The 15,226-nt window shown below is 46.4% G+C and overlaps 1 protein-coding gene and 1 non-coding gene across 8 annotated transcripts in view; both read right to left on the bottom strand.

Annotated features, from left to right (window-relative positions):
• Window positions 1–423: 423 nt before the first annotated feature.
• trnaw-cca (transfer RNA tryptophan (anticodon CCA)) lies at window positions 424–495 on the bottom strand. The gene has a single exon. It is a non-coding gene; the product is annotated as a tRNA-Trp (tRNA).
• A 1,448-nt stretch (window positions 496–1,943) lies between these two features.
• Window positions 1,944–15,226, bottom strand: part of caln1 (calneuron 1) — a 32,398-nt gene continuing 19,115 nt past the window's right edge. For 4 of the 7 annotated variants that reach the window (XM_053873364.1, XM_053873365.1, XM_053873360.1 and 1 more), the window contains exons 5-7: window positions 13,048–13,107; window positions 6,132–6,288; window positions 1,944–4,532 (exon numbers count right to left, since the gene is read on the bottom strand). In XM_053873364.1, the coding sequence (XP_053729339.1) occupies window positions 4,405–4,532; window positions 6,132–6,288; window positions 13,048–13,107 (345 nt within the window). In that variant the 3' untranslated portion in view covers window positions 1,944–4,404. The remainder of the gene's footprint in view (window positions 4,533–6,131; window positions 6,289–13,047; window positions 13,108–15,226) is intronic. The other 3 variants (XM_053873361.1, XM_053873362.1, XM_053873363.1) reach the window with 3 other exon arrangements.

The raw sequence follows: 15,226 nt of genomic DNA, 5'->3' as shown, positions 1-15,226 counted from the left end.
AAAATAGAACCTCCTGATCCTCAGCATTAAAGATCCTACTGCACCAAAGACTAACAGTGATCACGCAATCATCTGATCTTCAGAGTGAAGTCCCACAGAAGGATACAAAACCACACATTATCACTTCATTGACTCCGACATGATTCGAACACGCAACCTTCTGATGTGGAGTGAGACGCGCCACAGGACCCTTCAGTCTGCACTGTAAATATATAACCAAAAATAATTTGTAAGAGCTCGTGGGCGTGTAAAATCTCAATGAGATTTGAACGTTCAACCAAATTTATAGTGGCTATAGAAAGCGCAATGAAATTTGAACATAGAAACTTTAGTAAAGAAAGATTCTAAAGCACAAAAATCAACAGTGATCTTGCAACTTTCTGATATTAGTGAAGGACATTACTGAAAAACGTACTACTGAAGTGACCCTGACGTGATTTCAACACGCAACCTTCTGATCTGGAGTCAGACGCGCTACCGTTGCGCCACAGGGTCTGGGGTTGTATGATGAGTAACGCCTAACTGGTGTAGAACATCCCGATGGAGGCGAGGAGACCGTCGTCATGGGAACAGCTTGCAGCATCATCGAAAACTGAATAATGCAGAATATCCAATGCGGTTAAGTTTTTTTTTGCTATTTCTTAAAAATGTTGTATAAATAGTCCAGATGACTGAATATATTTGACATTCTTTTTTTATATTTTAGACTTGATTGATAGACTGATTTGTAAAGTAAAGACTAGAATATATAAAAAATTAAATATATCTAACATCGTCTATAATTTAAGCAAAAATTTAAAAAACAGCAAAAAACAAAACAGACAACCACATAACCCAGAGACGACTCACCGGCCTCACGTCATTTTAAAGTAAACCAGGTCCTCAGATCCTGTGTGTAAAATAAAGTCATAAATAAAAAAGGGCCAAGAGAGTGAGAATATGATGGGATTTGAACAGGCAACATTGAGGGAAGCGGCTGCCCATGAATCGGACCTGACAAAACTCGAACAGCTGCCTCGAATGCAGTCCAACCGTTTTTTATAAAACCTCGAAGTGGCGCTAAACTTGACCAATGTATTTCAACCTTTCATAAGCCACGTCTCACTTGATTCATTGAAGGAATCCTGAGGCACAGCACCAAAGGAACCTCGGCCGAAGAGCATCGAAAGTCCTGTAGAAAATCCCTTTTAATTGGTGAAAGTTATAGCTACCAACGCAACGATGTTATTATTTGCAGAAAAAAATGCAGAAGATGTAATTGTTTAGAAATATGTCTCAAATATTTACTTATTTTAAATAACAATATCTTTTGGATTATGTTATTATAGTAAGGAGAATTTCCGGATAAATCTTTTGCACTCAGCTTGATAGTTTCGTTAGTTTTTAGTCCACTTTTAAACTTTTTAACCATGAACTAAACTTACTTAAAATCATTACGTGATTAAAGTCGTAATATAATCTCGTAATATTACGGATTTAAAGCGTGGCCCTAATCCTCCGTCGTAGATAGTGTACGAGTGTCAATGAAGTTTTCAAGTGAGACGTCACGTTAGCCGTTAGCTCAGTTAGCCGTTAGCTCAGTTAGCACTGCGGTGCGAGACAGTCTTTAGCGCCGCCGGTCAAGGAGCACTGCATGCACACAGTGTCGTGAAGGTGTGTGGTCAAGTTCATGATTTAATGCCAATGTGTTTAATATCACCCACCTCTATCTCTGAGTAACTTGATTCCTGAAAAATATCATTTACACAAGTACCTTTCTACTACTACCTTTCTGCTCCTCGCGCCACCTCTTCGAGTACAGTACTCTTCTATATGTTTAAGCATCTACAACTAGTCTTCTTCCCTCTATTATGACCATTTCTAATCCAGTGCATTGGAGAGTACTGCGATAGTTCTACTCTGAGCAGTTTAGAGAAGGAGTGCAGACGAATATAAACCACCGTTTATTGCATTGTATGTATGTACACACGTGATTACTGATCCTCTAATAGTTTAAGATGCTGCACATGCAGACGAGGGTGTGCTTGTGTGTCACCACAGAGTATGTACACGTGACCTCTGACCTCACACGACACACACGTGCAGGAATGAAGACTAGAATGACGGATAACAGGAGCAGGATTTTAAAACAGAGAATGGTCACAAAGGTGACAAGTAGTACTTACGATTATTGTTAGTAAAAAATGAAAATAAAGACTAAAAAGAAGTAAACAACCAAACAAGCGCAGTTTATAATAATAAGGAAGATTACTAGAGTTGAAGAAAATTAAATAAACCCATCAATAAATAAAAAAGGACATGGAATATACATGAAGAAAGTAATAATGTTACAAAATAATTTGAATTACACTGGAATCATTCAAAGAAGAGTTGAGAGAAAATAAATTAAATTAATTTAGACACAAAATCAACCTATCGTATACATAAAATAATTATCTTAATAAAGATCGTTGACAGTACTAATAATATAAATAAGTAAAATAAAATGTAAAAATTAAGTTGATCCCAACTGAAGACAATAAGATGCAATGAGCAAAACAAAAGTGAATGAAGCACAACGTAAAAAAAAAATGAAGGAATAAGTATGAAACTACAAGAACTGACAAACACAGAAGAAAAGTGAAAGGCAAATAATACAAATGCAATAATACCAAAAACATAAAATCCTGAGTTGAAGAGAAAACATGTTGATTACAATAGGAAGTGAAAAACAGAGAATCGAATGACATGAATGTGATCGATATTAACAGTGCATGTTCACGACACACAGCAAACTCTAACACAGATGTTGGAGAAGGGACGTGCTGCAGTGACACCTAGAGGTAGAATATAAAAGCAGCAGACGACTATTGATGGGAGGAAACATGACGGATGTAAACATCAGAGGAATAAATACCAAACATTTCTGCTCAAAAGTAAAAACAGTTGAAGACCAACAGGAATTTTCAGGCCAATCAGATCTGGACTATCTGAGGAGCAGGTGACAGGGTGAATTGGTGACAGGGTGAGGAGGTGACATGGCAAAGGAGGCGACAAGATGAGGAGGAGAAAGGATGAAAAGGTGACAGTGTGAGGAGATGACAGGGTGAGGAGGTGACAGAGTCAACGGGTGAGAGTGGTGACAGGATGAGGAGGTGAAAGGATGAAAAGGTGACAGTGTGAAGTGGTGACAGGGTGAGGTGTTCAGTGACGGTGAAAGTCCTGAAGCTGACCAGTTCTATCATCACTGCTGGTGTTGAGAGTGGATCCACTTCTGCATCACCAGAACCTCCAACCAGATCTGGAACCCAATTCATCATGAAAGTGACCACGCTTGAACTATTCAGCCCGGGAAGCCACACAGCTGAGGCGTCAGTCTGAGAACGTATCAGAGCCCATCATGAAGACTGCTCAGGTGTGAGTCAGTTGCTCACCCGGAGGTCCAGTTTGGGTCGATACTAACCACTGCAGAGAAGATCCTCCATTCCGGCAGCAACAAGAAGAGAACATTCTTCTGGTGGCCAGGATGTTATGGCTGAGCTGTTCCGATGGCATGAACCTACGAGCAATATCGTGCTTCACCACGGTGTGTCACTGTTGCCCCTCAACACTGGAGCTGGTGTGTGTGTTCAGAAATGCTTCTGTTTTTCATTATGATTTATCTTGTAAACTCTTTCATAGAGATCAGCAGTAACATTATGACCACCACCTCACATCATCAGGCCTCTCAGCCTCCACTGCTCATCTGCCCATCAGGGGGGTTTGACACGGTCTAGTTCCATCAGGCAAAGCAGCTTCAAAGGAGCCCGGATGAGAAGATGGAGCCACACAGGCGACAACTCCCCACCAGTCATGTGACACACAGTGATGTCACAGCTCCACGGCAAGCACCAAGTTAGTACATCACTTTTTTGTTTTGAAGAAACTGGAGCAGTGTCAGGAGGACTCGCTGAGTTTGATCATGTGGGTGTGTTGGACCACAGCGAGGGGTGAAACCCCATATACACACACACACACTATATACAGACACAGACAGGGACATGCACTGACGATGGTGGTCTCGGACCTCGGCCCGGTCGGGGAGCCAGAACCAGCTCAGGTAACGTCAGTATCATTTAGTGTCTCAACATTTTGTTAGTCGTCGTCTGAGCGTCTCAAAGTTCTCCTTGGGTCGGTCCTCCTGGGGTCCGAGCTCCAGCACAGTTCTTATTGCATCGAGGGACGAGATGTTGATGTCAGCCCTTGGATGTCCCTGTCAGAGTAAAGGGAGTGAGGCAGCGCCGCTGACCTGCCTGCTGGCTTCACGGTTGGTTCGGACTGAACCGGTAAAAACTGTGGACGTTAGTTCTGGTCCAGGTTCTTGAGTAGGGGGAAGGAGGCCACCTACTCGCATGCACATGCAGGCGGCTGCCCCCCCACAGGGGGCTACTCCATGCCGTTCCTCAGCATCTGGTTGGCTGCGATGAGCATCACGCTGATGATGAACGCCATGGCGAAGGCGCAGATGAGACTCTTCCTCACGCATGTCTGACGGTTCTTCTTGGACGGATGAACTGGAAGAGAGAAAGGGTTGTGATCAGTCGGACATTATCACCGACCCTCCTGAAGACCACTGATGAGGAATGCTAGGATTGTCCATCTCACTCTGGAGCTCCTTGGTTTGGTTCAACAGACGGTGGTGGCTTCACTACTCCTGAAGGTCCAGCACCTCAGGAGCTTTACTGATGTTCAACCTGCACACTTCTCCTCGACATATGGAAACTGTGGTCCACTCCCACTCACAGATCAGGTCCTCCTGCTTTGGCCACCTGGCATTCCATGGTTTATACCTCCATAATGGTTCAACGGTTGGTGACTCAGGATGCAGAAGATCATGAGTCAAACCCAAGGTCAACCAATTCCAACAAGTCGCCACAAGAGTTTGAAGTGTCAATCACTGCATATTCAATGGTAAATTTCAGTGCATCATAAACAAGATGGTCTGGACTCTCAGGTGGACAGGCGTTGGGGAGAGACTCATAGTAGTACAACAGCTTCTCAGAAGCTAGTCAGGCTGTTGCTGGATGTGGCGAGATTTTCCAGAGAACTGAGGGGAACCAGCACATACATGAGAAAAAGCAGTGTTCCTCAGGTTTCAGGGGAGCGTCGCAGGAGAAGCCCTTTCAAACCAATAGAGAGGTTTTGGATCCTTAAATAAAGTGCTGAGCAGCAGGTTTTTTTTTAAAAGAAGACTCTTCAGGTGCATTTCCACTTCAGGGAGCGAGAGTGCAAACCCAAAGTGACATTGGCACTCGTGAGACACTTCAGAGGAATAATGAGCCTCCGCTGCCGAGTGCTCGTCCTCCCAGCAGAGCGGCGCCGGCGAGCGGTGGCAGGTAATGAGGGGGAACCGCCAGTGACCCGCCATTGCTCCTGCTATTTTTAGCTCAACGGTTTGCTACTTTGCTACACCTGAGTCTGGAGTGAGGAGAGTTGTCAGCTGACGGAATACTACAGTGATGAAGACGAGGATGAGGATGGCACAGATGGTACAAGAGCACGACAAAAAATATTATCCATGGAAGAAACGTTTCAGTCTGCAACTGGATTTGGAAGATCATTAACACTGATCGATCGGGTCCCAGTCAGGGATCAGTTCAGTTCAGTCCAGCGCCAGCCTCCAGTCTCTCTGGAGACACCGGCCAGATGCTCCTCCGGAAGACTGCAGAGGGAAGCAGATCCCATTTTGACTGCAGCGCAGGGTCAACTTCCACTCACTTCGGATCGAGGAGCCTCTCGGGCAGATGCTGAGGGCTTCACCTGTCCACTCGGGCCCAAACTTTCCTCTCCTTGGTACCTGCTCCTGGTCTCCATGAACACCTCACTAGTCTCTCTCCTGGACTGCAGAGCTTCTCTGAAATGTTTCTGGATTTGAGTCGAGTGCGAGTCAACCGTCCTGAGTTGCCCTCGGTTCTGATCCGCATGAATCTTGGATGGAGAGTTTTTGCAGAGCGAGTGGCTGAATATTTCATGCGTGTCACTTCCGAACAGGTGACCAGTGACGTACGCTGCGAATCAATAAAACAGCGAGTGCGGCAGCCGCACGTCCCGACGGGGACTCAAGACTCGGCGCTTCTCTCTCTAACATCAAGTGCTGCCCGTCTGGGACTCACCACCTTCAAACTCTGTCTGACAGTTGCCGGAGTTCTCCTTCAGGCTCTCCTCCTCGTTGGTGATGATGTTCTCAATGTCCTTCATGGTCAGGTGGTCTCTGAAGGCGCAGAACAGGATGTGTTTGAGCTCCTCCAGCGTGATCCGCTGCATGTCGAACTGCAGGAGAGCAGAAGAGACACATTATTTATAGAGCCAGCCATCACCTCCCCTCCACTCAAACCAAGAGAGCGGGACCAACTCAAGGCCCGGGGGCCGAATCCAGCCCACCAAGAAAAAGCGCTTTTATAACCTGTAGTTAGGTCATTTAAAATTGGGACCCATGAAGAGCACAAAGTTTAAGCCTCCAACAAGTGGATGTGTCTGAGCATCAGGTGTCTCTTGCGTTCATTTTTCTGTCTGTTTACACAGTTAGACAGTTATAAGTTTGGCCCACAGTGACTGAGTTTCACAGCTCTGATTTAAATGTATAAGAAAATAAATAAAGAAAAATGCGTCGTGAGAGAAGCCAGATATTATTTCCGCTAACCAAACATTAGCAGTGTTCAATTTGCCTATGTTTGTGGAGAAGTAGGGGGCGCTATCAGCACCATGGTTTGAGAATCGCCAGTCAGCACTTCTCTTGTGAATTCATTGAGAAGCAGGAAAGCTTCAGTGTGTAGCAACACTGAAAGATGAACTTCCACTGGGGAGAACTTCCTCTGCAGAAAATTACATAAATCAGAGTCCAGCATAAATCGCGGGACCATCGACAGCAAGGCGCCAAGTCGCCGACCAACTGCGCCGCGAATGCTAATCAGCCAGGATAAAAGCTGGGCGAGCTAATTAAAAGTTGCATGAGTCGACATTTCTCTTTTTATGTGTCAGGCTGTTCATCTGGACGGCAGCAGTGGGGGGTTTTGGAGGAACGTGAGCTGTTTCTCTGAGGATGGTGAGCCCCCTGGTGGACGACTGTGTCACCGTGGGTACAGACATGAGGCGTGATTCAACCTGCTTCTGTGAGTCACAGTGCACTCGAACATCCATCTTTTTTCCTTTCAGCTTTTAAGAGCTGTTCAGTCTTCATCCACCTGGATCAGAACTGACAGGTCCACCTGCAGTGTCCTCAGATTTGTTCCCCCCTGAGATCCAAGTGGTTCGATGGCCTCACAGCACGACAAGGCGACCTCCCTGATCCATTTGTCGCTCAGGACTGGCTGAGAGTGCAGAAAAGGAAAAAGCCATCTCCACCTCACGTCGCCCAGACTTGGCAGTGTGTTTCCGAAAACGAAGTGACCTTTAAGAGTGAATTAAGATGTAAAAAAAAAAAGAAGCAGAGTGACGGCTCCCTGGAGTGACTCTGACAGAAGAGATCTTTGGCAGGATGTGTGCTGATGTTGTGACGGCCACTCTTCACCACTGACCTGGCGGCACTCCTGAGCTTCAGGAGGGACGGGGATCAGCACCCCTGGTCTTCTCAGCAGATGGTTTGGGCTACACCAGTGACCAGTGATGATATCTCTGTCTGTGGGCTGCTCTTCGGCACCACCATCCTGAAGGTCCAGGACAAGGGACTGGGATTGAACTGGCAACTTCTCAGTCACAGGCCGACCACTCCACTGAGCAAGGAGAAACTGGGTGTGACTGACTCTCTCTGACTCCCATAACAACACGCTAATGCAGGTCCTGGTCCTCCGAGGTGTCAGAAGTTCTGGTCCTGGCTGTTGGTGAACTAGTCCGCGATGTACAAGACCATAGCCGGACACATTTCCCCTTGACCAGGACTGAAGCACGAAGAGCCAGGTGCCTCAGTCAAGTGCTCATTGCGTGACGTAACCAGGTCTTAACTGAAGTCCTTACTCAATCATTCGAGGATCTGCTTTGTCATCAGCAGAACGTGCGGCTGGTCTGCCTCCAGCGCTACCTCCCTGGACACGCCAGCATCACCGCCACTCGCCCGTCCTCCCCGTCGACCGGTGACCCGCTCGATTTCCACCATCAGTCCGTGAAGTAGATTTGAAGAGCAGAGCCGACGAAATGTCAAATGTCTGTTCCCGTCAGCTCCTCAAACACTCCGGAGGTGCCGGGAGCCGACGTCCCTCCATCTGCTGACTCCAGACTTTCGCGGCGATGCCAAATTATTCAGCAGTGAGAGATAATTCTCCTCAACGCTGCAGAATCCAATTACACGCCTTCGCTAATCTCGCTTCCAGAGCGCCGTGTTTGTTTCCACTGGTGTGTTTGAACTTCCACCGCTGGAGACCAGAGGGGTCATGTGACCGGTCAAACATCACCTGTCCTTCACTGACCTCCACAAGCCCTCACAGGAGCAGAAACATTACGACCACCTGCCTAATTTTGAGGAGCCACAGTTGCTTATTAACAACAAATATGACAGACCTGCCCAATAGAGGGTGCTAATTCAATTTTAAAAAAAGTCTCCAACAGCAACATGAACAGACTAAAACGGTTGTGGCAGCCATCTTGAATCCCACTTGTGACACCACTTGTCACTCAGTCGCGACTTAGAAACCCTGAACAATCCAGAATGGGTGGAAGAAAGGACAAGATCTGTCGACAGGCAGAGAAGTCTGATACGACCGTCCACGTAATTTCAACTTTCACTGAAGCTCAGTTGAGACTAAGCATCTGTCATGGCTTCCACACCCCTCCGCTCTCAAAAGGCTGCAGGAGAAATTGATGTCTCCATTACAGCGCCGCGCTCGCACGTCAAGCACCGCAAGAGTGATGGCGAGAAGAAAAGGCAGCTCACCACAGCCACTACAGGCAGGAAAATAAATGGCAGCTCGGACGGCGGGTAGCGTGCTGAAGGCAACGCCAGCGCCTCGGACGTTGATTCATGGGGACGGGAACTTCATGAATTAGTGACGAAGTCGATGTTTCCTACAGACGCGTTCGAAAAAAAGACAATGTTTGTTTCAGATTGGAGTTTTAGCTTTTTCTCTGCGTCAGGAGCAGAACTGTGCACTTCTCTTTTGTAAGATTTTCCTATATATATATATATATACATATTTGGCATTTGAATTCAAAACCTGAACTTTTTTATAGTAAAAAAATGGCTCTGACTTAAATGTTAATGAACATCTTGATGAACATCTCTTCCCCAAAATAATATTACAGAATATTTATCATCCTTTTTTTAACTTCATTTCCTTTTTTCCCCTTTTATCTTTTTTGTATATCATACACCATTCATTTTATTTCCCCATATTTAAACGGTTCTTGTTCAAACAAACTCTCCTGGTTATTCAATGTCCCTTGCAAAACAATTTCTACTGCTTACTGACTCAGTACAGGCGAGAGTACATCCAGTCTTCAGTCCAGGATGGTGGGAGGAAACCAGAGTTGTCAGAGGAAACCCACACAAACTCCACACAGAAAGCAGCAGGTTTACTCCAAGAACCTCAAACAAAACCGCAAGAGAACCTGCTGAATAAGAGCTACTTCCACGGGGCAACGCGTCTCTGTGAAGTCAGCAGAGTGTTTTTGGACGATAACAAAGAGAAACTTTGTGTTTGTCTCCTGTAATGAGCCGTGGATCTTCTTTTTCATTAAGCCCTGCTCTCCTTTTGCCACTGTTGAAGGAGGAAGTGCCGCTCCGTGTGACAGTGGCGTTCAGCCGCCTCAGCTGCGTGGCATGTCTGCAGGCGGAGCTTTGAAAGGCTGCTCTCCTCTGTGCTGATGAAAGAGCAGCCTGAGAGGAGCTGCAGGACGAACCAGCGTTGACAGGCCTTTCTTTGGTGGTTGGTGTGAAGTCTGTTGCTCACCACCACCACCGCCCCCCGACCTGCCGAGCCAGCACTTTAGACTGAGTGTAATTAAACAGTTCATTTCATGATCAGGCTTTAATTAAAGCTTAATTACACCTGGAACCACTCCTGCTGTAACAAACAAGATTCATGTTTGAGCCAGCTACAGCTTCCCTTGTGAGGACCACACCCAATTGTGAGGACCCAGAAGAGAAGAAGAGAAAAAATAGCTGGGTCATTATAACTGGGTTTCAGTTTGGTCCTGGTTAGAGTTAGTCATGTGTTTTGGATGGTTAGGTTTAAGGGGAGAGGCTGGGGAAAGGGTTACGGCAATGAGAAACCTCGCAATGTCCCCACAAGGATAGAAAAAGGTAATGCGTGAGTCTGAAAGTGTGTACCTGGTTGATCCGATGAATATGTACCTGGTTGATCTGCACTTGTGGGGACCAATTCTTGACAACACACTATACTTGTGGGGACCGTATGACTTTGTGGGGACATTTGGCTGGAGAGTCCTCAATTTGAGGATGAAGACATCAAAATAACTGTTTCAGTTGGGTTGAGAGTTCTGGTTCAGGTTAGGGTTAGGGTAAAAGGGAGAGGCTGGGGAAAGCGTGATGGCAATGAGAGGTCTCCACAAAGATGGTGGGGCAAACCAGTGCGTTAGGGTCTTGTCATCTCCAATCATTTCCCATCAGGCCCAGCTGGCCCTTCAGCCTCGCGCCTCTTCATCATCTAGTCTCAAGTCTGACCTTCATCATCCATCAAGAACCTCACTTGTTCATCTCCAACACTGGTCCAACACAGTCTCTCCCCTCCTTGTGTCCAAACCATCTCACTTTGGTACCAAACTTCTCCACAGAATAGACTCATTTCAGATCTTGTCCTTTCTTCCAAAGACACTGTCAGTAACTTCATCTCTGACTCTTTTGACTCTAACTCTGAGTCACTGAACCTTACAGCAGTGAGACATTGAGCCTTTGATTTCACTCTTGCTGCACCTGTGTTCCACCCAGCCTGCACTCTCTTCTTCACCTCGATCGGTCTGTCACTGTCTCCACTCTCCTCACGTTCACTATACCATCATCAAACATCATTGTCCAGCTCTAAAACACAACATTGTCTTTTCATATTGATATCAATAGTATCGCTGATTTAGAAGGATGTAAAACTCCACCACAACCACCTTCAGACAGTGGCCAGAAGCCAGCCGAGAGGACAAACTTTCATCTCCACTTCTGCAGCAGCTAAAATTCTGCAGGTGAAGAAAAAAGGGAAAAACACGGCGTAGGACGAAGAAGGTGTCAAATTTAAAGACCAGAGCAATTAATATCAAACGAGGCAGGGATAATTTGATGTCTGACACGTTTCCTCCCACGGTGTAAATTACAGAGCTGAGACTCCTGCAGTCAAAGGTGCAGGGCCTGAAAGCTCGCCCAAGACTGCAGTCAAAGCCGTCGCCATGGAAACGTCTCAAACCAACTGGTAAAGTAGTAAACAGTGTTAGTGCCAACAATTGTTGCGAGTAAAAGCAAATGTCAGATTTAAAAGCAGCTTCATTAGAATCTCAGGAGAGAAAAGTGGAGACATTTCTGCTGGTTTCACCAAGCCACGCGCAGAACTCAGCGCACTGAAGCCGTCGGTAAAAAAAACAAGCGCATTTCAAAGGTCACAAAAACCTTCCTTGTCTGAAGTGGGAGAGGTCTGAGGTTCACTTCTCCAGCTGTGCAGCTGGTGTGGAGCAGCAGGGTCTGAAGCAAGTGGACCAGCTGCTGATTTGCATTTCTCATTAAAACAACCAACGTGGAAATGTCGCATCGCTTAGAGTTGATTGAGAGAACTTTGAAGGTGGTAAACAAGTGAAGGCAGCGCAGCTGAGAACGGAGGCCTGCGATGTCTCTGAGGTGATGCTAGCATCAACTCCAACCCTGGAACGGTCAAACTGTTGCACAAGACTTTGACAGGTGGAGAACATGATGGGATTTGAACCCAGAACTTTCAGTCAGTTTGTTCCATTGGGAAGTTGGACCAAACTGACTGGTGTGCAGGTGTGTGAAAGTGTGCGCTATATCTCTCACACAACACACACACACATAGTATGGTTATATTTATGAAGGCTAATTCTTGAAAACACACCTACTTGTGAGGACATTTTTGCTGGTCCCCACAAGGTTAAGCCTGAATATGAGGATGAAGACTTCAAAATAACTGGGACATTATAATTGGGTTTCAGTTGGGTTCAGAGTCCTGGTTAAAGTTAGCCATGTGTTTTGGATGGTTACATTATGGGGGAGAGGCTGGGGAAAGGGTTTTGACAACGAAAAACCTCATAAAGTCCCCAAAAGGACAGCAATACAAACATGTATGTGTGCAAACCTCACGTATTTTCACATCAAAGTTGAAACCTCACAAGAAATTCTGGCCCAGTTTCTAAACAGACTTTGGTTGCGACAGAAAATGGAGACAAGATGGAGACGGATGTTGCCATTCTCTCCGAGGATGGCTGATCACTCTGCTGCTCTGCACGAACACTGAACTGCCTTCAGTTAGAAGCTCATTCTGGCCCGACACTTAGGCTGAACCGTGCTCTTATCAATTACTCTTCTGTCGCCATTCGGAGTCTTCAAGCTGAAATATGGGCTCCAGAAGAACTTTCAGAGTCACATGACCTGGCATCAACCGAGCAGTACGTGCTTAGCCATTTCCTAAAAGCCCTCTGTGACCACTGAACGATCGGAAACAGCGGCACACAAAACCATCTGGACTCTAGAAGGCAGAGTTGACGCCCTGACTAGTTAAATGAATATTTCCATGGAGTCAGGGAGGTGAGCAGAAGCAACGCGTTTATCAGTCGACATCTGCAGGCTAAAGGTCAACGACCTCCAACCATACGGAGCTGCTGATCGAGATCTGTGGACTGTAGGATGCTGATAAAAGATGAATTGCTCTTTGAGATCAGAGTGGAGGACGATTTGTTCCACCCCACACTCATCGCCGATGACAGCGTGTGCACCGCCCTTGTGTTCAAGGTGCCGCCACACAGACTGAGCTACGTGATATAGAGCAAAACAAATCTACTTCAAAACACAGATAATGAGCATCGACGTTCTTGAAGAGGCGCGTGTGTGTGTGTGTGTGTGCGTGTGTATGTGTGTGTGTGTGTCAGTGCCTGAATCATGATCCTGTCACTCCAGCCGGCGAGGATGTGACACTTCAATTTCAGCTCAGCCTGGAACAGAGACACCCGAAAGTGAAGTTCATACACGTGAGAGGAACTGCTTTAGTTCTCGCCCAATTTGTCCGGAACAAACTGGTGAGTTGAGTTGCAGAAAATAAAATATTCATCACACACACACACACAAAAAAACATCATCAGACGGACGAAAACAAAATAAAAGAAACGCTGATCTGGAGAAACTCCTCCTCCTTCATGAAGTATGTGAAATCGTCTGAAGAGCAAGAGTCTTGTATAGCCAGTGGCCTCCACAGACTCTGGCTCCTCTTTCCATTCTACTATTGAGAAACCAGTAAAAGCCATCAAATTTTCAGTGTGGTTAACATGCACATGGACACGTGCCGAAAAATGCATTTGAGAGCGAGGCGAGACCAAGGCCCTAAAAAAGTGGTCTTGAGATCAGTCTGGAGACCAAGACCCATCTTGAGTCCTACAATATTAGTTACTAGTCTAAGACTAGTTTGGTTGAGTTGTTTTACCCTTTTAGCTCAAGTCTCATTCACAACCATGCTGCGATATCACTGAAGGAGAGGGAAACCACCAGGCTGCTCACGCCGGAATGTTGCTCTCATCAACCAGCATAAAACCTGAATAAGAAAAGTCCAGCAGTGAAAGTTTGTAGTTGTAGATATGCAGAAAAGTGAGGAGTTTGGATTTGTAGTTTGCTTTTGCCTGCCATTTTAGCAAAGCTGAACAATTCAGTTGAGTTTTGTTCCATTTCAACTGTTACTAACAGGTCAAAAGCACAAAGTGAAAAAGTAATATTGCACGTGTGGATACACATTGTGCAATATAGTCACTGCTAGAAGAAAAATGACTGATGGAGTGAAACTGCATTTACTCTCCCTCCAGCAGCACAACACCCTTGCACTCCATTAGCCAAGAGGAGGTCAGATTTGTGTGTTGTGGTTCTGAGTATTGCAGTGAACAACCTTGTCGACTGGGTCTCTGCCGAGTTGTGGTCCTTTCAGCCTTGTGTTTGAGAGCCCCTGATCCAGACGGCCTCCCAGAACACCACAAAACTGTAATGTTCCTATTCCCTGAAAATGTAGTCCAAATCTTTTCCAGTTATTTCCTGTTGCTAATTGAGCTAGCAATGCAGGAGGCCACATGTTGGCATCAGAACTTGTTCTACATGATTCTACAGGCGTTCAACAAATGCCATGGAGGAAAATCTCACGTAACAAGGGACGTCTTACACGGCATTAACGGCTGCAGCGGCGCTCTCACATCGATTCATCTGAAGGTGTCAGAGAAACAAATGCCAGAGCTGGTGCGGCCCGAGGCACAATCAAAACTCTGCAGGGGTAAACCGAGATCGGCTGTGAGCTCTGGTCGAAGAGCAACACACTGAGAGCTCTCCTTCTGCTGTACAGCACAAGCCGCTGTCCAGAGGAGGACGGCGGGGTCAATACAATGATTACATCAAGACGAGCCGCCTGCCAAGTCTCGCACTCGGAGCCAAATGTCACCCGCTTCAAGCGTCATCACTCATTTCTCCCTCACTTTCTATTGTCTGTGCATTAATCACTCCGTCTCAGGCGGTTTGTTTCACTCCGTCTCTGACATCTCCCTCCCAGTCCCGACCCGCTCTCATCACCGTCCCTGCCGAGGCCTCGCTGGCACGCCGTCTGTCAGATAATATCATCGGTCACAACAGCCCTGCAAGGAGGTCTTTGTTGTCTCCCGAGTCAGACGAGTCAGCGTTGAAGATATTACAGCTACAGATGGTTAGAGGGGAGACAAGTGCCAGGACGTGACTCTCCTGGAGGACGCAGCACGGGTGGAACTGGGTGCAGTTTAATTTACTCAGAGGTGAGGGAAGAAAGCAAAGAGGTAAACAGCAGACAAGTCTACTCAGGAGAAAACCCCACCTGCTGGTTTTCTGTGGAGAGGAGCAAGCAGCAACTGAGGCTTCACTCTTAAGTTCTAGGCTCCCCACAACATGCAGGCAAACACAAACAAATTCTAAACAAATTCCCCATCTTAAACCCAGAGGAAGCCATTCATCATCAGGCTCCCTGATGTCCTGCTCCTTCAAGACAAATCTCCACTCACCAGGGAGACCTCCACCAGCGACAACTGAGGACTGTCTCACCCAGTTTCTTCACAC

Source organism: Synchiropus splendidus, chromosome 8 (assembly GCF_027744825.2).
Source record: "Synchiropus splendidus isolate RoL2022-P1 chromosome 8, RoL_Sspl_1.0, whole genome shotgun sequence".
In the NCBI taxonomy this organism is placed as follows: domain Eukaryota; kingdom Metazoa; phylum Chordata; class Actinopteri; order Syngnathiformes; family Callionymidae; genus Synchiropus; species Synchiropus splendidus.
The sequence above is the reverse complement of the archived record's forward strand: the minus strand, read 5'-3'. Positions and strand labels throughout refer to the sequence as shown.